General features: G+C 39.4%; 1 protein-coding gene across 1 annotated transcript in view; it reads right to left on the bottom strand.

Moving 5' to 3' along the window:
* Positions 1 to 1,775: 1,775 nt before the first annotated feature.
* Positions 1,776 to 23,655, bottom strand: part of MYLK (myosin light chain kinase) — a 331,964-nt gene continuing 310,084 nt past the window's right edge. The window contains exons 29-31 of the mRNA XM_044670040.1: positions 12,319 to 12,448; positions 9,452 to 9,583; positions 1,776 to 4,323 (exon numbers count right to left, since the gene is read on the bottom strand). Of these exons, the coding sequence (XP_044525975.1) occupies positions 4,067 to 4,323; positions 9,452 to 9,583; positions 12,319 to 12,448 (519 nt within the window). The 3' untranslated portion in view covers positions 1,776 to 4,066. The remainder of the gene's footprint in view (positions 4,324 to 9,451; positions 9,584 to 12,318; positions 12,449 to 23,655) is intronic.

Raw genomic sequence — 23,655 nt, 5'->3', positions numbered from 1 at the left:
CACTGGCTGAGTGAAAATTGACTAACACAGTTAGTCCTTGAAATGTTAGGGTCTCCACTTAGATGGTAATAACTGGCTCTCTTAGTGGGAATTACCTAAATTATAAACCAAGGGCTCACAGGGTCCTTCTTCCATGATGAGAAACATAGGATGGGTATTTTAAAATGTTAAAGGAAAGAAAAGCTTTTCTTCAGTAGTTCTGATGAAATCTACAGACCAATTCTCAGAAAAATACTTTTAAACACACACAGTAAATACATATAGGATTAAAAGGAAACCAATTCTCTTACTGTGTGTGTGTGTGTGTGTGTGTGTGTGTGTGTGTGTGTGTGTGTGTGTGTATACTTGCACATTTGCCACTGATAGACAAATCCTGGACTGAGAGTTAGGGGACTTTCTCAGGGCCACATAGTTCAGTGTGTGTAGGAGACTGAACTGGAACCCAGGACTTTTGACAAGCACTCCACTAGTTCACACTGCCTTTCACCTACTTTTTAGAAAATCCTTACTTTTGTCTTAGCAACAACTTTAAGACAGAAGGGCAAGGGCTAGACAATGGGAGTTAAGTGACTTTCCCAGGGTCACACAGCTAAGTGTCTGGGGACATATTTGAACCCAGGCTCTCCTGACTCCATTCCTGGTGCTCTATCCATTGTGCCATTTAACTGCCCCCTTTTACCTATTTTCAAATAACTAGTCTTTATTTTCCATTAGGAAAGAATTGAGACTTCTTTTCCTTTGAAGACATTGTAGTCACTCAGACATTTCTAAATTATGATGTAATAATTTTGGATAATAATAAAAATATTATTGATCAAAGATTGGTCCCTTTCAGATTAGGCCTTCTGATAAATGGTCTCTTGTGGTAGGATCAACAAGAAGGATAGTAAACTGAGAGTTGTTTTTCATTCATTTCAATTGTGTCCAACTCTTCTTGACCCCATTTGGGGTTTTCTTAGCAAAGATACTGAACTGGTTTTCCATTTCCTTCTCCAGCTCATTTTACAGATGAGGAAAACTGCAGTAAACAGGGTTAAGTGACTTGCCCAGGGTCACAAAGCTAATAAGTATCCGAGGTCAGATTTTACCTCGGGTCTTTCTGCTCTAGGCCCAGCACTCTATCCACTGTGCTACTTAGCTGAGAGAGATGACATTTATTTGGTCATCATCAGGGAACACCTTTTGGATTCATGAAGAAAGAAAATCTCAGCTAAAAAGAAAAGAAAACTATCAGTAAGAATAGTATGGAGCAGCTAAGTGGGGGATAGAGTGTCAGATCTAGAGTCAGAAAGATTCATATTCCTGAGTTCAAATATGGCCTCAAACACTTACTAGCTTTGAGACTGTGGGCAAGTTGCTTACTCTTGTTTGCTACAGTTTTCTTATCTGTAAAACAGGTTGGAGAAGAAATGGCAAGCCACTCCGTTATGAAGACTCAGATATGACTGAACAACAAGGAAGAGTATAATTGCTGTTACCTGTTAGAATCTCCTTCTGACAGGTTGCAAAACATATGCCATAGGATTACAAATATAACATTTAATATAAAATTATGACTAATACTTAAGAGAAATTGGCCTACATGTTAGCAAAATGTACTGACAGCAATAACTTATCACGTGACCTGTTATAAAGTGAATTGTTAAAAATTTTTTTACAAAGACCGCTCACATTTGTGCAAAATTGTTTGGATTCTAATACCCAAATCCATTTGTACAACAAAGTCCATGGCATGCAAACAAATGAGATTGCACAAAAAAATTATACAACTAGCATGCTTTGTGGTATTCTTTATTTAAAAATTGTGAGTTAACTACAGCTGTAGTGTTCTCATTTCTTACCGTTTTGATGGTATAACAAACTGGGGAAAATGTTAGCATAATTTCAAGAAGGTATAAAAAAAAAAACCAACCCAAACACACACATACACACACACTCACACGCGCACACATCATTATTATCTAAACACATTTTAAAGTGGTGAGAAAAGCTCTGAATGCACTAAATCAAATGAGAAAACCCTTTCTTATAATGAACTGTGGCAATACTGTGGCTATGAAAACAGATGTTCTCTTATCTGTTTAAAAAAAAAAAAGAAATTAAAAACACTCTGGCAATTTGAACCTAGCAGCAAAGAGCAAAGCAGATAAAAAGTTCTTTAAAACAAAAAACATAAAATAATATGAGACATTAAACTAGGTAATATCAAACATCCTAAAGTTGATACTGTGTAGAATTGCACGAATTGTCGGATTGTACATTGAGAAATGGTTTAAGGAACTGTTAAGAACTACCTTTTCCCCCTGACATTTTAAGTTGCTGCACATTACAAACAGTGGAAAAGGAAAAAAAAATGTATATATACATATGTATGTATACATACATACAGAGATATTTGGAATGCTATACACACAACAAAATGTATTTTGCACATCAGCTCAAGGCCTCTGTTATTAGCCTTGAACAAGAAAACAGCTAAGTGCTAACTAGGACTGTGAAAGAAAGTAAAAAGCTTTATTTAGGATCATACATAGATGCAAAGTCTGAATGGATTTATCAGACCCGAGGAGAAATCGCAGGGTTTGGGGGACAGATTTTGTTGCACATTCAAGATGAAAAACATTGTGGAACACATAGGGTAAACAAGCTTCTTTGGAAAGTGTTTGGAATAAAAGAATAATTCAACTCTACGACTACTTCTGAAGGTGATTCCAAAGTACATGATGGTCTAAAACTAAGTCATCAGTTGAAATCTGTTTCTAAGTGGCCAAATAAATAATAATAATGATAACAGAAGACTACCTTTTTTTACCAAACTGATTTTCACACTATCCAGTGCAAAAATTCTTGCTTATATATGTGCTCTACTGATAACCTGCTAATTAAGCACGTATCTGACTCCTGATTTATGAAGAGATTTATTAGCAAGGGTCCCCTGCTTAGGCTATTATGCTTATTTCCTGCACACATGTCTAACACTATTAGAGCCTTGCAAGGAAAGGGAAAACTTTTTTTCACTTGGTTAGGATGGAAGGACAGAGGCTGTATTTTTCCAAGTAAATTGGGGAACTTTCTAAAGGGATTGTAACAAACCAGGTACTGACTGATCTAAATAGAGCCTAAATAGAGCAGATTCCGAGTTTATATCCAAGGGAACTTGGAGGGGGAGGAATGGGGAGGAATTAAAGACCCAACTTACAGCAGCACACTTGCAATAAAATTTACCTCTTAAATCTAGAAGGGCTGTGTTGGCTCCAAAACAGAGGGCTGCATTGGAAGACCAGAAAGTGTCCTGGTGTCATGGAGCAAGGCAAAGAAACCTCAGAAATCCACAGAGAACTTAGAAGCCATGTCAGCTGCTGTGGTCTTGGTCAGGACCCAAGCTACAAGCTGAGTTGTCATAAAAGGTCTCAAAGAAGGGATTTAGGTAAGTATTTTTTGCTCTTTTCCCCAGCAAAAAAAATAAAAATAAAAATAAAAAAATTGGTCAAAACATGATTTCAAAGGACCAGTGATAAAAGCATGCTGCCCACCTCCTGGCAGAATAATGATGGGCTCAGGGCCCAAAGTGAGTCACCTAGGGTGTCTCCAAAGTCTTAGGTCTCATAGCTTAAAACTGCACTAAGGCTTTGGGGACGTCCTGTATATTTTTGGGATGGGACCAATGTGGGAATTTGTTTTCTTTGGCTCTCCATATTGGTTGCAAGGTATTTTTTGCTGTTTTTGTTGTTTGAAGGGGAAGGGGGAAAGAGAAAAAAAAAGATTTTGATTAATCAAAAAAATAAAGTTAATAAAAAAACAAATTGGTCAGGCAAATTATTAGATGGCTTTTCTACTCTAAAACTAGCCACTCTAGCATCTTGAGGTGCCTGCTAATTCAGATTAATGCCCATAAATAAAGCTGAGAGGTATCAACTGATTGTGCTGAAGAATCAACCCCCAATGGCCTAAATATAGCTATCACACTAAGTTGTTTTTAATGTTTTGGTTTTTGGTTTTTCCTGAACTTTACAGAAATAGTCTATATGATGGGATTTGGAAAAGGCTCTTTCTTTGTAGCCTTGTGTTACTCTTCCTCTTCTTCCTCCCCTTCTCCTTCTCCTTCCCCTTCCTTCCCCATGGTTTCCACAATGAGCTCAGCAGTGCAGGTGGCTTCTCCCAGACTGTTGACTGCTTTGCAGGTATACTTGGCATCATCATCCCCACAAACATCAGCGATAATTAAAGAGCAGTTCCCATCTTCATCGTAGTCTATCTGGAAATGGCGAGATTCCCTGATGGATTGATCATCTTTAAACCAGACAACCTCAGGGTCTGGGTACCCTGCAGTACAGACAGGAAAAAATAAAGGTTGCAGGAAGCATTTCTCAACACCAGATATTCATTTAATAAGGGGGCAGGGAACAAAAATATTCTAATCAACTTTAGAAAACATTGAAGTCCTTAGGTTTCAATGGAAATGTCTATGAAAAGAGAAAAGCTCAAATCAAAAGAGAGGCTATAAGAAGGTGACTCGCTGCCTCATCCCAGTCTGGCCATGGTCAACACCAATACTCAGGATGAAGTTTCACTCATTTACACACACAAATAGTTTGTGGTCTTTTTCAAAACTCCATAGGATGACAGGATCACAAATCTATAGCTAAAACAGACCTTAGAAGCTATTTATTCTATCCATTCCCCCAATTTTACAGTTGGGAAAACTGAAGCTCAGGGATTTGTTCAAGGACACACAGGTAGTACAAGTCAGAAGGGGCCCCTGAGGTACACACTAATTTGGTAGTAAGAGTGAACAGGGAAGTTGATAATGTCAACAGAGTAGTCATGGTAAGACAAAACTAGTTATCTGGATGGTTCAATGGATGGAATTCTAGACCTGATGTCAGGAAGTTTTCAATCACTTTTCAATCATGTCCAGCTCTTTGTGACCCCCTTTGGGTTCTTCTTGGCAAAATACTGAAATGGTTTGCCATTCCCTTCATCAGCTTATTTACAGATGAGAAAATGAGGCAAACAGGGCAAGTGACTTGCCCAGGGTCACACAGCTAATATGTGCTTGAGGCTAGATTTAAACTTAGGAAGATGAGTTTTCCTGAAGCTAGACCCAAAGCTCTATCCACTATGCCATCTAGTTGATCTCAGATCAGGAAAACTGATACTTAGTTTAAGTCTAAACTCGGGGCACTTTACTAGCTATGTAAACCTGGATAAGTCACTTAAACGCTTTCTACCTTAGTTTAAGTAACATCAGCAATAGTATAGTCATTGAGAAGATAAAATGAAATGATATTTGTAAGGTGTTTTGCAAACTTGAAGGTGCTATCTAAATGCTAGCTATTGTTCTTAGTTGTTTTAATAATCTGCTGATGGAAACTGAAAATTGACTATCAAGGTTGATCTTGGATTATGCATAAGTATATTCCTAAAAAGTCTTATGTAAAAGAAATACTTGGGGCAGCTAAGTGGCACAGTAGATAAAGTACCATGCCTGGAGTCAAGAGAACCTGAGTTTAAATCTGCCTCAGACACTTCATAGCTATATGACTCTGGGCAAATCATTTAACCCCATTTGTGTGGCCCTAGCCCTTGTCTTAAGAATTGCTATTCAGAAAGTAAGAATTAAAAAAATAAAAAAAAGAAATATTTATTAGGTTTCTATTGACTTCCATTTTAATTTGGAAGATACTTTCTTGCAAATTTCTGGCTCCAATGCAGAATAAAAATCACATTTAAGAACTAAAAAATCCTAACATTCATTCCAAGGAGCATTCTGTCCTTATTTATCAGTTCAGAGTCTATGTTCTTGAATCTCCTACACACAACTCCTACCCCTGCCAGGAGGCACATTTAATGGATAATCACTTATGTAAAAACATTTTTTAAAGAAGTGCCAGAGTGGGGAGGGAGTCTAGTCCTGTGATTTATTTGTAGAATTACCAGAGTAGGAACACTCTCCACCAATGTGGATTATTTGTCAACTATAAATTACAATAAAAATGACAACTTGTTTGTAATTGACAGAGCTGCCTAGGAGCACAGATAGGCTCCATCTTGGTCACGTGGTAGGAGTGCCTAGGCAGGACTGAATTCAGGAGCTTTCTGGCTGTAATGAATGGCTCTCCAACCACTAGTCCCAGGTGGTCTGATTCAGGGTTTGGGTCTAAGACCCACATTTTTGAAATTATCTTGCTTTTCTTTCCATTCTTACCAAACCCACAACTTCTTCCAATCTGCCATTCTGGGTATGTCTTTGGGACAATGCTTATGGCTCCAATAGACATTACATTGTTATCTTGTTAAATAGTTTTCTTACTTCATTGAGAACCACCCAGGAATCCATCTTCTCAGCTACCTTGGTTTACTCCAAAAAATCAATTTGTTTTTATTTTGCATACATTTGGTAAGAGAAGCAGTGTAGTACAGTGGATAGAGGCTTTGCAGGCAATGTATATGTTTTCACAAAAATCCAAGATTTAAAATTTTGTTTGAGAAAAATTTCAGGAAAAGAAGCTTGCTAACTCCTTGAATCCAGAAAATGAACAATTTGGAGGAAAATGCCTGCGGAAACCTACACTGCATCAAGAAGATCCAGAATGAACTTTGGGGTATAATTGATTGAACTGAAGGGGGTTGAACACATTTATTTTGAAGGTACACTCTTGTGCCAAACAGGACTGCTCCCTAATTGGCTTTTTGTCAATGCACCTAGCAAACATTGGTTTTGCTTTCTCTCTCCTGTTTTCCTCTTATCTCTAACTATTGTAGTTTTCTCTTAGAAGGTGCAATATTGTTTGCACTTGTAGTTGGAAGATTTTTAGGGGTACAAGATGATTGTGTCAAATAATGAATTGGAGAGACTAGTCTCCCAAATGATCACAGCGGGGATTGTGAAGATGGGATGCCCTGCCCATTTTTAGATTAATCACCAGAAGTGTGTACATCCCACTTATCCTTAAGTATGGGAAGGTCTGTGACCCATGTGTGCAATAGTGGGTAATGAATCAGAATTGACTAACTGCCCCCTGGGCAATCCTAAGCAAAGCTTTAGCTGTAATTGCTCAACGTAAAGTAGAAGGAAGGCACAGGAAGTGACAAAAGGAATGGTCTTTAAAAGTAGCAAGAACTTCCTGTGACCAGGTCTTTCACCTTCAACTTGAACTTGCAGGAGCTCTGGCTTGGGACCTTGGACTACAATTGGATTTTTTTCTCTTAGAACCACCATGTGGGTGAATGAAAAAGACTGACTCCTTTCTTGTTTTGTTTTGTTTTTGTGAGGTACTAGCCTCCAGAGAGGCCCCTTGTCTTACAGGAGGCCTCGTGGCTAAAACCCTTGTGTAATTTACTTCTGGGACCCCTTTGCTGGGGCCTCTGAAGCCCTGCGTGGTTCAGACTAGGCTGGAGAAATTATCTTCTCTCTCTGATTTCCTTACTTTCATTCTTTCCCTCTATTTATAAATAAATTGCTAAAAAGTCATTCTGACTTGAGTAATAATTTATGGCCACCACATTTCTCATAAACTTAATCCAACCTTTAATTTTTATCCCTTACGGTGGACATTGTTTCATTCATTGTACTCATATCCCTATCACCAAGCACAGTGTCTGGCACATAGTAGGAACTCTTATCTTCCATTTTAGAATCAATACTGTGTATTTGTTCCAAGGCAGAAGAGCAGTAAAGGCCAGGCAATGGGAGGGCTAAGTGGCTTGCCCAGAGTCATACAGGAAGGCAGTTAAGGCCAGATTTGAACCCAGGATCTCTGATCTCTAGGTCTGGTTTTCATGTACTGAGCCATCTAGCTGCCTCCCTTAATGAACATTTCTTGATTGATCTAGAGCTGAGCTTGGAGCCTGAGTTCAAGTATCTCTTCTGACACATTCTGGCTGTGTGACCTTGGGCAAGTCATTTGACTTCTTAAAAGTTGGGGGCATTCCCTGTACCAATAAAATCACAGGTAAAGTGTCCATCCCTATATTCTGAATAGACATAGATGTACACGAGGGTTGAATATAAGTTCCTTGAAGGAAGAGACTGTTTTCAATTTTGTCTTTCTATCTCCAGGTCTAAGCACAAGTGTCTAGTAGAGAGGAAATGTCTTAAAAATGCCTGATAATAGACTTGATTGATTGATTTGTGACATAGGCTTTCTTGACCCTAGAATCATTTAAACACATTTTGAACCCACTCGGGCCTATGAAAATGATCCCTTAAATTATGGCACTTGTCTCTTTTTAGTGACCCACTGCAAGGGGTGTGATCATTTCTCTTGAAGGCATCTCTCCTGAACTTAGCTCCTGGTACTTTCTGCATGATAGATACAGGGCTGTACCTAGAGTCAGGAATCTGAGTTCAAATCTTGTCTTAGAACTCTGTAAGCTGTGACAAGTCACTTAAAATTTGTTTGTTCATTTGTAAAATGGGGCAGGTAGGTGGCCCAGTAGATAGAGTGCCTGGCCTGGTGTCAGGAAGACTCATCTTTCTGAATTCAAATCTGGCCTCAGGCACTTATTAGTTGTGTCTGGGCAAGTCACTTAACCTTGTCTACCTCAGTTTCCTCATCTGTCAAATGTGCTGGGGAAGGAAATGGCAAACCACTCCAGTATCTCTGCCATGAGAACTCTAAATGGGATCATGAAGAGTCAGACATGATTGAACAATAACAACAAAACAGGGATAATCATGGCACCCACCTCCCGGGGCTGTTGTGAGGATCAAATATTTTATCAAAAATAAAATTTGTAAAGTGCTCTATAAATGGCAGCTCCAGTTATTATTATTACATGGCCTTCCCCCATATCTAAAATGAAGTCCTCCTTACTTGGGCCTCAGAGTCCTTTTCTTGCTTGAAGAGGAAACTCAAGTACTATCTTCCACCAGAAACCTTTCTTGATTCTCTCACCCCATTGTGTCCTCCCCAGCCATATAGCCTTGTATTTGACACTTTTATATGTATTTGTCTTTGCTTTCTTTATGGTTATTCTGCATATGCTTGTATTTGTACTTCTAAAGCAGGGGTCGGCAATGTATGGCTCTTGAGCCATATCTGGCTCTTTTGAGGGCCAGATATGGCTCTTTCTGCAGGAGCCATAAAGTCATTTTTTTTTTCAGCCGCTGTTACAGGAGTGCACTGTGAGCACTGTACGGCTCTCACGAAATTACATTTTAAAAAATGTGGCGTTTATGGCTCTCACGGCCAAAAAGATTGCTGACCCCTGTTCTAAAGGGTTGGGATGATTTCAGTTTCTGGTGTCTAGCACAGTGCCAGGCACACAGTAGGCAGTTATTAAATCCTTACTGACCAACTGACTAATTTTAAACTTCAGGGAACTACATGGCAGAGGGGAAGGGGATGATTTTCTAAGGAGCATAGAGCGAACATCCTGCTATTCTTTGAAAGTGATGTGGAAATGTGACCAAGCATGTGGCAAGGGAAGGCCCCTGGCCACTTACCTTCGATCTTGCAGTCAAATCTTGCAGCACTTCCCTCCACCACCTCTATGTCAAGAATGGTCTTGGTGAAATAGGGTTTCACGTGGGGCTTCTCCTCAGCCACTGCCTCAAGGAAAGCTTGGGAGACATCTTCTGTGGGGCAGCAAAAGGCAATGAATGGTTGTAACTTTGGGGAGAGATTTCTTGAGATGCTTGGCTCCCCTATCCCCTTCAGCCCTCCGTGGCCCTAACAGTCAGATTTTAAAAAAAAAAAAAAAAAAAAAAAAGATCCTTCCCCCCTACTCCCAATATTATAAATGAACAACACACCAAACGGGGAGAACTGAGTCAATGGCCGGCTTGCCTCCTGGGCCTTGTGGGCGAGCTGCTAAATGACTCCTGGAAGATGCCCAAATCGGGGATATGGACTGCCTTATGCCTCCCTCCCTCCTACTGTTCATGCCAATGCATTAAAAAAGAAATTCCCTTTTCAAAGGAAAGACATCTGCTTTATGCTTTTTATACAGTTGGCATTATATGGGGGAGAGATATCAGACCTGGAGGTGGTTTCCTTGGCAGTTGTATTTCTTATTGTTTCAAGGGGAAAGAGTCCTGGGAGTACTATGTCAGCAGGAACACTCAGCTTCCCAGGGCATTTTAGATAGACAATCTTTTGTCCTAATCTGGCAGCTCAGCTTCCCCTCTGGCCCTCATACAAGAGGAGCCAAGTTCTAGCTGCATTTGAAACTTTTCAGCACTTTTCATTTTCTTTCCTCCCTACAGATATGGATTTAAGGTTTCATTAGGAAAAATAAACAAAAACTCACATTATTATAGCATTTTAAAGTTCGTAAAACCTCCTTGCAATTAATTCCAAGAAATACCTAATATAAGTTTATTTTTTAAAAAATCATTTACCTTCTGTCTTTAATTTTTTTAAAACCCCTACCTTCCATCTTGGAATCAATACTACGTATTGGTTCCAAGGCAGAAAAGCAGTAAGGGCTAGGAAATGGGGGTTAAGTGACTTGCCCAGGGTCACATAGCTAGGAAGTGTCTGAGGCCGGATTTGAAACTAGGACTCCTGCCTCTAGGCCTGGCTCTCAATCCACTGAGCCACCCAGCTGCCCCCTACCTTCTGTCTTAGTATTAGTTCTCAGTTAGAAAAGCAGCAAGGGCTAGACGATTAGTTTTAAGTGATTTGTCCAAGGTCACATGGCTAGGAAGTCTGAGGCCAGATTTGAACTCAGGTCCTCCTGATTCCAGACCTGGTGCTTTATCCACTGTGTCACCTACCTGCCCCCAAAACAAGTTTCCTCGTTTCCCATATGAGAACTAAGTATCTGATAAATGAGTTGTAGAGTGTTACATGGTTGGTAAGTGTCAGAACTGGGCCTTGAACCCTTAGAGAGGTCTTAATGAATGAAGTAGATACAGGTTTTGTAGTTGGGAAGATTTGAGTTTGAATCCCTCCTCCTATATTTCCTAGCTTTGTGACCCTAGACCCTTAACTTTTCTTAGTCTCAGCTTCCTCGTTTGTAAAATAGGCAGGAAGGTAACAGGACTTAGGGTTTTTATAAGGATTAAATGAGATAACCTCTATAAAAAGTGCTTTGCCATTATAAATGATGAGGAGGAGGAGGATTCCAAGCCCAGGGATCCTTACCCTAAAGGTGTAAAACTTACAGCTCAGCAGAGCTTGTTGTCTCAAAACTTCTAAATGCAACCCAATCTAGATTAAAATGTATTTGGGAAATGTTTTTTTTTTTTAAAAATAAGTAAAAATTCAAAAACATAGGTAATATTACTCGGTGAATTTCTAAGTCTAATGATACAAGTCTGTTGCTGCAGAGTTTGACCCCAAGGCTTTATACTCTCATCATCTCTCTCAGCCCTTCTCTGCCTCTAAAGCTAATTCTAGGTACAGGTGAATTACTTGGAGGGTTGGGAGCGTGGAATAAAACAGAATAAGTCCCTTAAACCCACAGACCTCACTCTGCCAGTCACATTAGCTAAAGGTGAAGTTCAGGGCTTGCTGCAAATAAGGCCCAGATGGGTCTCGGATGAATTTCTCTCCAGGGCAAAGCTACCAGCCAGTTTGGTGGATCTAACTCACCGGAGGTGCCTCAGAGATAAAGAGGCAAACTGGATCTAAGCTCACATGAAACGGGAAACAAGCTCTCACTCCAGAGACCTGAAAAACAGTCATTCTGTCCTCTCTTTTCCCACCTTCCCAAGAACGGTATCAGACTAAATTTCATCATCATTATCATTACTACTAGCAGTGGCATGGCATAGTGGATAGAGAGCCAGACACAAAGTTCTGGTCCTGGCCCAGACTCATTCCGGCTATATGACTCTGGGCAAGTTGCGGGATGTCCCCGTCCTTTGGGCCACTCTTTAATCCTGTAGGCTGTGGCATAGTTGCTGATATGCAATGGTAGAACTGGGCAATCTGTTTTACCAATGAAATCCCAGGACTGATAAAACAAGAGACTAATAATAATAGACACTAAGTGCTTAAAAGGCTGTGAAATGCTCAGGAGCAATGACTACCAAAAAAAAAAAAAAAGCATTTGTGAGAAAGTCATGGCAAAAAGATGGCAGGAGGAATTGAGACCAAATGGTTCTTAGTGTTCCTCATTTCCTTCTGGGGCCGTCAAATCAAGGTCTGAACCCACATTTTAAAAAACAATCTCCAATTTAATTACTGGACGCAGGGTCAGGAAGCCCAGCAGCATCTCAGCATGTCCAAATTCCTTCCTACTGCGCAAAGGACAAGTCACAACGTTATCTCTTTTTCTCCCGTCTCTCCCCGCTGCCCCCTCAGGAACATCTTGTCCCCACCAAATTCCTCCAAGAATACAGAGTTTTTGTGAGAGTCTTACCTTCTGTTTCTAGCTTTTCTGCATTTAGAGGGCTGGTTGGTGACCCTGTCGAGGATTTTCTGCCACTGAGCCCTGAGATCATTGCCATAGAGGACAGTCTTCCTATTGCTCTCACAGCATTGCCCGTTTTCTGGAAAAATAGACACAGAGGGCCAGGCTCAGAAAAAGCTTCCTTGAATTCAGCCCAGCTGCAGCAGGAGGGTCAAAGAGAAGAGAGTCTCTAGTCAAGAAGGAATGAGCGCCGTCCCTGAGAAAAGAGTCCCACAGGCTGCTCCTGCTAGAGAAGTGAGCCAAACCCTGCACTGCTCAGTACTATCAGCATGTCAGAAGATGTTCGGAGAATGGAATGGGGCCCTGGAGCTGACTTGGTGCGTTAATGTGACTAAACAAGGTCAACACGAGACAAAAACCCTTTTCAAACTGTGCTTCAACTCCCATAAAAGGGATAGTTTATATAAAGCAACTGCAAGCATAGACAGCTATAAAGACTTATTGCTAACGGGACCTGGACAGGGCTGGCTCTCAAAATGCAGCTCTAGCAAGAGGCTTTTCATTGGCCCAGGCCTCTGTTGCTATAGAAATGAAGGGATCTGGGGTAGAAAAGATAAGATGCTGCGAGATCTTGGGCAAATTACTGCCTAGGCCTCGGTTTCTTTGTCAAGAAAAGGAGAACTTTATAACATGATCTCTTGGTCTTTTTTACTTCTACCATATGATTATCTGTTTTTTTGGAAATTTAAAAACAACAAATGCTTTAATGCTTTTAATACTTAGTTTAATACTTAGTTTCTTCTTCCATAACTGTTCCCGACACTGTACACTCTCCCCCCACCCCAATTAAGAAGTGTGGATTTTAAATTTAATATCCAAGAACTAAATATTATATTTAATATTTAATATTTTTTTTGAAATTTAAAAACAACAAATGCTTTAATGCTTTTAATACTTAGTTTCTTCTTCCATAACTGTTCCCTACACTGTACACTCTCCCCCCACCCCAATTAAGAAGTGTGGATTTTAAATTTAATATCCAAGAACTAAATATCATATTTAATAGTTTTATTAATAATGACTAGAGTAAGAAACCTAGCAATTCAGCCCGCTCGCCAGAGCAAAAAGAGAAATACAGAATTTATGAAACACTTCATAGTTTGGGCTTATAGTTAAGTAATCCTTGGGGGAGGGGGCAGCCCGCTCCCTCAGAAATCAAAGAGGAAAAATGGAGGGAACTGAAGGGATTACTGCAGCAAGTAGTTAATTGTGGGGACTGAGTGAATTATACCGACTCCATCTTCTGACTCAATTCTGGAGCTAGCTCAGTTCCCTTTCTGTTCAGTTAGGCGTCCTTTCCAATTTCTGACTTGTGAGAAAGCTTTAGTCAGCTGTGAAAACTGGATGAAAACCTTATTGCATTGTTTGAAGCTATCCTTGTGTGGCTGGAAAGCTGGACCAACTCTGCCTGCTGTGCGGAGATTCCTAACTAAGTTATGCTGATCAGAAATCCAGTCAGATCCAGTGACTGATGCAAGGAGTTTTCTTAATAATTGTACATCTTAAGCAACCCAAATGTGTCATCTGAACACTGGCCCTGTACTGATCAGTTACAGTTTCCACATTCCTTTAATTGTTTACAGATACTTGAGGGAGGAGTGGGACACCTCTTTTTCTGAATTTAGAGGACTATACCTGATCACTCTTCCACTCCCAACTTGGAAAGTTCCCTGTTCCTTCCTCCAGTTAGAAATCAGGTTATTGAATGGTGCATTTTTTTTCATTAATTGGTCTTATTTGATTAATTGTCTTTAATGTATAAAAGTCTGTCTCTCCCTCCCACCCCCATTGTAAGTCCAGCCCTAAGCTGAGGCAGGTGTCTCAACTCAGCATTTTGGGCAGTTGTCATGCATTGCTTAATAATTGATATGCCTGGAAGTTTGAACTTTTGTTTCCTTAGTCATTTCACCTTTCACCAGCCACATATCCCTCAATGGAATCCAGCTTTGAGCCAAACAAGAATCACTTGGCAAAACAAACTAACACATTGGCCACATCTGACTATTTTGCAGCTCTGGTCCATCATTTGCTTGCCAAGAAGAGTCAGACTTCACCGTGAGTATTCTGGAATCAAGAGCAGTCACTGCATTGATCAGAGTTCTGATGCCATTCAATAAGGCTTTCTTTACATTATTGGGGTCACTGTGTAGACCAGGGGTTCTTAGCCGGGAGCCCGTGATTTCAGGTCTCGGAATTTGGATGGGGAAAAACATTACACCTTTATTTTCCTCTAACTAAAATGTAGAATTTTCTTCAGTTATTAAAAAACATCCTGAAGGGGGGGGGGGTCATAGATTTTTCCAGACTGCCATAGGAATCCATGACACAAAGAAAGTCAAGAACTGGTGTAGCTTGGTCTGGTTTTGCTCACTTTGCAGCTATTCATACGAGTCTTCCCTAGTTTTTGTTTTTTTAATTCTTGATGTTCTGTACATATTGCCATGTCTTATGGTACAGTAGTATTCTTTTTTCTAGCTAGTCCCTATGTAAGCTGTGAAGTCTCAGTAAAGTCACTTCTATCTAGTTTAATGTTAATTTGTTTTTTTTTAAGGGAACTTTTTTTTTTTTCTTTTCAAAAGGCAGCAGGCATTTGTTCTTCTGGACATTCTGGCCTTCACCCTAGACTCTCTGTGGCTGTGGCCTCAATATAGAATTCTTGCTAAGAATGGCCCCAGGCAGTGGTACATAGTGCACCAAGCCTGGAGTCCAGAAGACTCATCTTCTTTAATTCAAATCCGACCTCAGTTACTTATTAGCTTTGTGACTCTGGGCAAGTTGCTTAACCCTGTTTGCTTCAATTTCCTCATCTGCAAATTGAGCTAGAGGAGGAATGGCAAACCACTCCAGTATCTTTGCCCAAAACAAACAAACAACAAAACAAAAAACACCAAACCAAAATGGGTTACAGGGAGTTGGACATGTCTGAAAAACAGGGATGGTCCCATAATTCCAAAGTACACTTTCTTGTACAGTCAGTCCAAGCAGAGTTTAGAATTTTATAGAAAATATTTTTGTGATGAAATTGCTAAGGACATGTAGCATATTTTCCTCTCATAATTCCCAGCTTCCAATTAGAATCCCAGACACTTGTATGAATGATTTCAAGTGAAGGAGATAGATTCAGGAGAACAACATACATGATGATCATAATAATGTAAATCAAAATAACACTTAAAAGACAGCTAAACCCAGATTAATTACAATGAGCAATTTTGGTCCCAGAGAATGGAGGAGGATTCAACATGCAATAATTAAGAACGATCCTTATCTTCTTCTTCTTCTTTTTTTTTTTTAAACCCTTAACTTCTGTGTATTGGCTCCTTGGTGGAAGAGTGGTAAGGGTAGGCAATGGGGATCAAGTGACTTGCCCAGGGTCACACAGCTGGGAAGTGGCTGAGGCCGGGTTTGAACCTAGGACCTCCTGTCTCTAGGCCTGACTCTCAATCCACTGAGCTACCCAGCTGCCCCGATCCTTATCTTCTCATCTGCTTTCCCACATTCTTGGATCTCATATATCGCTTTGTACTTCTCATATATTATTTTGCATTTAGTTATTGCATATAAGTCATATTCCCTTAGGTAGACCTCAGGCCAGTAAAGTCAAAGATTTTATTGTAACTTCATATTATCTCCAGTGCCTGACATAGTAGATATTGTAGAATATCTACTCTTTTGCAGAGTAGATAGTAAGTAAATGTTTGTAGATTTGGTGATAAATTCAGGTATGCATCTCCTTTTAACCCATTTTACAATGAGCAATTCTGGCACATTTATTATGATATAGAAATGCTATCCAATAAAATATTTAGAATTTAGAATAATTAAAAGACTTGTTTAATTTATTGAGAAGTCAAGATATAGTGAATATGTTAAAGTACACACATACAAATGAATCCATTTGTAAATGAGCTAGCCCATCTGCACACTGCCAGACAAGAGCTAACAAGGGCAAAGAGTAGTTTGATTCAAGGCTTAAATAGATAATTTAAGGGGCAGCTGGGTAGCTCAGTGGAGTGAGAGTCAGGCCTAGAGACAGGAGGTCCTAGGTTCAAATCCGGCCTCAGCCACTTCCCAGCTGTGTGACCCTGGGCAAGTCACTTGACCCCCATTGCCCACCCTTACCAATCTTCCACCTATGAGACAATACACAGAAGTACAAGGGTTTAAAACAAAACAAAACAAAACAAAAAACAAATAGATAATTTAAAAGACAATTAAGTTAATGAAATAAAATTTCAGAGTTTGAATGGATTCGGCTAATTGTCTTTAAATTAAATATATACTTTTACAGTAAAACTTAACAGAAGCTCCCGATTTCATATACTAGTGCATTTTATGCATATCTAAAAGCTTTTATTTGTTGATGATTATTAAAAAAGGGGCAAAAAAGAAAGGAAGGAATACATGGGAGAAAGATTGTGAAGGAAGAATTGATAGGATTTTGTGAATGAATATAGGAGCAAGGGAGAAGGAAAAGTCAAATGTGGCTCGGAAATTTGAAGTCTGGATGACAGGTAACCAATTATCTCTGCTTACTACTCTTTCCTGCATTAGCTACCTGGCCAGACACTTATTTGCCATCATTATTAATGCCAAGTCTATATGCTAGGTGCTTCTCAAGGTTTAATCTCACCAGGGCAAAAGGGATTTAAAAATCACAAAATCTTAGGGGTCAAAGGGCTCTCAGAAGTCAGTTAGTACAAACAGTTCCTGAAAAGGAATTCTTGCTATTCCTTTCCCAAGATATATGGTAAACCAGCTTCAGCTTGAAGACCTCCAATGAAGAACCCACCATCTCCTAAGGAAGCTCATTCCTTTTGTGGATAACTCTATTGTCTGGTTGCCTCTTTAGACCATTATTTTTAGTTGTAGGTACTGGAGGTCTTCCATATCTCTAGCTTACATTCTTTGTTGTTTTCTTTCTTTTTTTTCCCCCCAAAATCAAGACATCTATCTTTTTTCTCTCCTAATACCTTCTCCTATTCTCCACAACTTTTAAAGATCACTTTTTTCATTATGAAGAGCATATTTTACCTGGTTCTGGTTTCTTCTCCTGGTTTCCTCCATTATCTTCTCCTTCCCCCTCCCCCCTACATACTCACAAACATAGCATGGTAGAACATGGTAGATAGAGAATCAGACGGATAACCTCAGTCAACAGGTTACAATAGACTTACTACCTGAATGAAGAGGGAAGGGTCTTCTCTTCTAGCCGTTTTCTGAATTTAACCTGCTTTAACCTTTTCTGTTGCTGGTATTATCAAGTACCTGGATCCCAATCTGTTTTACTTCTGCTCCTAAAATTCTTGGCTTCCTCAATCCATCTTAACTACTAGTCTCACCCTTTGGGGTACCATGGGGTATCAAGGATATTTGGCAGTCTGGTGAAATCTATAGACCCTTTTTCAGAATAAAATTTTGAAATGTACTAAATTTAAAAAATAGAATTATAAAGGAAATCAATTATGTCAAAATACACTTATCAAAAAAATTTTTTTAAGTTCATGGATGCCAGATTAAGAACTCTTGCTCTAAGTCTTATAGTCATAGAATTTTGGTATTTTAGAATTGGAATGAAACTTAGATTACTTACAGAGAGTCCTCACTTTATGTAAATTCACATTACTCAAATCTGACTTTAAGTGAAAAATTTGGAAAGAAATTTGCATCCAAAAAAATACTTATGTTAACTTTATTATGCAATACTGTCCACTCTCCCCTTGCTCCTGCCTCTCTGTCCCCCCTCTCACAGACAAGAAAACCTCCCTAAAAAAAAACCCAAAAAACAACCCTCCAGTGAAAGCTGAAGAACAGATATGTAGAGAGACTTCTGTCTCTGGTAGCACCTGATAGCAACTTGCTTTGAGACAGCTGACTCTTACAGGAGACCTTTGCCCTACTCTGCCTGTTCACCTCCTTCCCCATTGTTTGCCCCTGTATGTTGCTCATCCTTTCCTTCAGATCTGGCCAGATCCCCATGCAGCTGGCCTTGGTCCCACGTGCTCCTTCTTCTCCTTTCCCCAGCCACCACATGTCCTTGAACCATGTGCCAGCCTCCTCCCTCCACAGCACATGACTTCCTTCTTGCCTCCCTTCACTGTCCAAAGGCAAATTCACATTACAAAAAATTGCTTTATGTAGATGTCTGTGGAATGGTCCACTTATATAAAGCAAGAACTGATTGTAGTTCAAAGCTTTTGTTTAATATATGGAAAAACCGAGGCCAAACAAAATTAAATAATTTGCCCAAAATCATATGATTGGTTAATGGCACAGCAGAGCAGAATGTCTGACTTCTATATCAATGCACTTTCCATGTGACAACACTCTTTCCTAATTACTCTTTGCATGGACTTTGGCATTCCCAGATACTGTTATGTTCAAACCCTGGGAAATGTTGGTTTCACCTTGATTGGTATTCACTTGCCTGATTTGTATTAGATAGCTGGCCTGTGGTCCTGCTGCCTATGACCTGAGTGATTTGGAAGAATTAAGTCACTAATAAATGCTTATTGACTGACTGACTGAACAAGAACAGAACCAGAAATACTAAGATGAGGTACAGATTTTGGGGAGGAAGATGATTATCATGCTATTCGATGATTATAGATAGATGATTATAGATAATCTATAGATTATAGATGATATAGATGATTATCTAAAGCGTGGCTTTAGAACAGAAGTATTTTTTATGTTTAAAACATTTTTATGCTTAAAATGTTTAAAATTTTTTTACATTTAAAACATTTTATTTACAGAATAAAGGGCACCCAAAGAACCCAAAATGTATACTATAGAGGTAAGGATAGTTCTCATTTCTTCTTCTTATAGATTCTCTTTCTGTCACCTAGAGTCTTATACTGCCCTTATGTCTTATAATAACCTTCTAGGTAAAACCAGTCTAGCTGAAGCAGCAAGCAAAGCACTCTGAGGGAGAGACAGAAAGCAACAAGTGCCTACCAAGTTCAACCACCACCACTTTGACCACCATTTTCCCTTAAGATCCTAATGGAGATAATCTAGGACCCAGAAGCCAGGAACCTAAAGAATAGCAATAAGAAGTATTTAAAAAAAATTTCTTACCTTCCATCTTAGAATCAATACCATGCATTGGTTCCGAGGCAGAAGAATGATAAGGGCTAGACAATTGGGATTAAGTGACTTGCTGAGGATCACACAGCTAGGAAATGTCTGAGGCCACATTTGAATCAAGGAGCTCCCATCTCTAAGGCTGGCTCTCTATCCACTGAACCACCCAGCTGCCCTGCTATAGTAGAAGTCCCTTTTAGAAGCAACTGCTGATCAGAACCAGACAGAGACTTGGCTGCCATTTTCTTGGCATCTAGGATGAGCTATTCTAGTTCTATTATCCTCAAAAGGGATGACACCTTTCTTGATTTTGTCAGAAATTTTGCCTTTACCAACACTGACTGCCATATACAGAGCAAGCTACTCAGGAGATATACTTAGTGGAATGAATCAGCCATGAGTTGATTCTCTGATCTAGCATGGTGCCGGGCTAGTTGGAAAGAGGAGTTCTTGAATAGAGAGAAGGTGTCTCACTATTGTCCTACTTTTCAACTCCCCCACCCCCATCTCCATTCCACCCACAGAAAAAAAGACTCAGGAGAACTGTAAGCTAAATAGGAGTCAATAATATGGCAGCCAAGATGAGAATTTAGTCTGTATAGAGAAAGCCTAGGAATAGGCTGTGTGATCTTAGACTGCACTGAGCCAGAAATAAGGAGATGATAGTCTTCTACTCTCCTCTGGCTAGATCATATCCTGAGATTTGTTCTCAGGGTTCTTTAATACTTGAGGACTTTCCAATCCTCCTCAACCTCTGAAACAGTTGAAAGATAAGAGAGAAGGTAGTAGAACAGTTTTCAGACAGTCGATAAACATTTATTAAGCACCTATTGTGGGAACAGTGAGGTGGCTCAGTGGATAGAGAGCTGGGCCCAGAGATAAGAGATCTTGGATTCATATTTGGCCTCAGACACTTCGTACCTGTGTGATCTTGGGCAAGTCATTTAACCTCGATTGCCTAGCCCTTACTGCTTTTCTGCCACAGAACCAGTATACAATATTGAGTCTAAGAAAGAAAGGATTTAAAAAAAAATCATGAACCAACTGTATATCAGGCACTGTGCTAAGCACTGGGGATATAAGGAATGGTACAAGATCTTCCCTCTTCTTATGGAGCTCATAGTCTAATGGGGAAGACAATGAGTAAACAGCTCTGTACAAACAAGCTATATACAGGGGAAATTGGAAATAATACACAGAGGAAGGCACTAGAATTAAGGGGGCTCAAGAAAGGCTTCTTGTCAAAGGAGGGATTTAACTAGGACTTGAAAGAAACCAGGGAGGCCAGCAGATGGAGATGAAGAGGGAGAGAAATTGCAGGTATGGAAAACAGACAGTGAAAATGCCCAGTCAGATGATGGAGTGTCTTAAGCAAAGAAGCACAAGGAAGTCAATATCATTGGTTGGCAGAGTATATGAGGATGAGAGTATAAGGTGTAGAAAGGTGGGTGGGAGGAAGGAGACCAAGTTATGAAGGGTTTTGGATGCCAAACAGAGGATTTTATATTTGATCTCAAAGATGATAAGGAGTCATGGGAGATTGTTGAGTATGCGTGGGGAGGTGACATGGTCAGACCAGTAAAACTACTTGGACAACAGAGTAGAAGGCAGACAGGAGTGGGGAGAACCTAGTTGCAGGCAGACCAACTAGAAGGCTATTGTAATAGTTCAGGCTTGAGGTGATTTCAGTTTGCCCCAGAGTGGTGGGAATGTCAGAGGAGATAAGATGTTATGAAGGTAAAATTGACAGGCCTGGGCAACAAATTGGATATAAGGTATGAGAATGAGAAGTCAAGGATGATACCTGGGTTGCAAGCCTACCCTAGAGAAGATTGCAATGTTCTAGAAAAAGCAACATTAGGAAGAGGGAAGGGTTGAGGTAATGAGTTCAGTTTTGGACATATTGAATTTGACATATCTATAGGGCATCCAGTTTGAGGTATCCAATTGGCAGTTAAAGATGTGTGACTGGAGATCAGCAGAGAAGTTAGGTGTGGGTAAGAAGATTTGAGAATCATCAACATGGAGATGATAAATGAATCCAAGGGAGTTGATGAAATTACTGAGTGAAGTAGTATAGAGGAAGAACAGAAAAAGACCCAGAAGAGAGTCCTGTGGGACACCTGTGGTTAATGGGAATAATTTCGATAAAGGTTCAGCAAAGGATACTGAGGAGGAACCATCAGATATGTAGGAGGAAAACCAGGAGAGAGGGTATCATGAAAACCTAGGGGTTAGAGAGTATCAAATGGGATAGCATCAGTGTTAAAGGCTGTAGAGAGATCAAGAAAGATGAAGATAAGACAATGCCATTGGATTTGATGATCACAAGATGACTGGAGAGCAGTTTCAACTGAATGAGTAGGAAGCCAGAATGTGAAGAGTTAAAAAGAAAATGAAAGGGAAGGAAGTAAAAGGATCCTATGTAGACAGGGGAGGAGAGAGAGGAGATGACATTTAACAACAATGGATGGATGGATGAAGGGAAAGTTTTTTGAGAATGGGGAGGCATGGGCATGTTTGTAGGCAGTATGGAAGCAACTAATAGAGAAAGATTAAAGACAATGAGAGATGAGGGATGATAGAGATCTGCTCGGGAAGCCAAGATGGAATGGTATGAATTGTGTTAAGTAGAGGAGTATGCCTTGGCAAGAAGGGTCACCTCATTACATGAGACAAGGGTAAAGGAGAAGACCGTGGCAGAAGGCATCTGGGTGATATGAAATAAAGAAGGGAAAAGAGAGAGCTCTTGGTGAATGGCCTCAAATTGAATCCTATAAATGAAATCATTCACCATATATATTCATTACTTTCACAGGAAATCCTAGCCTGACCTCTGTGTTTTATTACAGGAAATCCTCAATTTATAAACAATTTATACAAATAAATGGGAATTAGGGAAGTCTGAGTCTGGAGCTTTCACCTTTGTCCCTTATTCTGCCTGGGTGGGAAGTGATTGACCTAGAGTTTGCCTTCTTATTTACAGTAATAGAGAGAACAGTGCTTTTAGCCTCTGGCCTTGTTTGTTCATCTACATTTTTAACGAGGTATATAGTATATTAGTACTTGCTAGGATTATGACTAAAATACAAGAGCTTAAAAATGATGTTTCAAATAAAACTAGTATTTTGCATTAATAATCAAAGATCCTATACTTGGAAGAGAAATCTGCATTCAGAATACTTTTTTTAAACATGGTTTATGTTAGAATTCAGTTATTGTCTATATGATTTTACAAACTGAGAAGGAAATCATTCCTGTGACTTAAACTAAAAGCTCATTTATATTTTAATCTAAACTTTACTCCCCTGCCACTTATTTCTTTTATATATTTTGAAATTAAACATTAATTTCATTTTTAGTGACCAAGAACCTTAAAATTTTTTTGAAATAAACAAAAATTCCCAGAGCTCTCAATTCTTGTTTTGAGGGATTTGGCAAAAGCTCTTTATTGTTTTCAACCTATCATGTAGGTTAGACCTTTGGCTCCCAGCCGAGATCTGACTACCTGACTTTGGACTGGATCCATAGAAACTCTCTCACCTTTGAAAATAAAGTACCAGTTGCTTCATACACAGAACCCTTGAAAACATGGGGTCAAAAAGTAGGTCCATTCTATATTTCAATAGCTGCTTAGGCCTAATATCCTTATGCCTACAATTTCCTTTGAGAACATTTTCCTATGGTAATTAAGACCATAGGTTATTTAGTATCTAAGTATTCTTTTATCAAAGAGAAGAAAATACCATACCGTGGCTTATCTAGTTTGTCTTCAATTATGCTTATGTCTTGGTAATTTATAGGGAACAGAAACTAGGTTTCCAATGAGGCCGCTAATTCCCATTCTTTGTGTTATGTAATCACTTACATATTATTTTCCTTTTTCCTGGTAAGAGGAGAAAACCTCATAAAAATCATAGACTGTAAGAGAAGGTTACTTAGAAACTATCTATTTCTATAACTCCTCAAAAGGAAACGTCAGAGTGGAGTTTTAGTCTTCACCCAGGACGCTAAGACTGTTTCTAACTAAAAAAATATTTCTTTCTCAAAATAGATTGTTGTTGTTGCTTTTTTTTTTACATCACCTATATTTCTCCCTGTATGTCTACCCCTGTCCCTTCTAGACAACTATCCTTTTATAACAAAAAATTTGTTTGAAAAAGAAATGCCCCCAAATGAATACAAAATTCCAGTTGT

This window comes from Gracilinanus agilis, chromosome 3 (genome assembly GCF_016433145.1).
Source record: "Gracilinanus agilis isolate LMUSP501 chromosome 3, AgileGrace, whole genome shotgun sequence".
In the NCBI taxonomy this organism is placed as follows: Eukaryota; Metazoa; Chordata; class Mammalia; order Didelphimorphia; family Didelphidae; genus Gracilinanus; species Gracilinanus agilis.
This window is presented reverse-complemented; position numbering and strand designations above follow the sequence as displayed.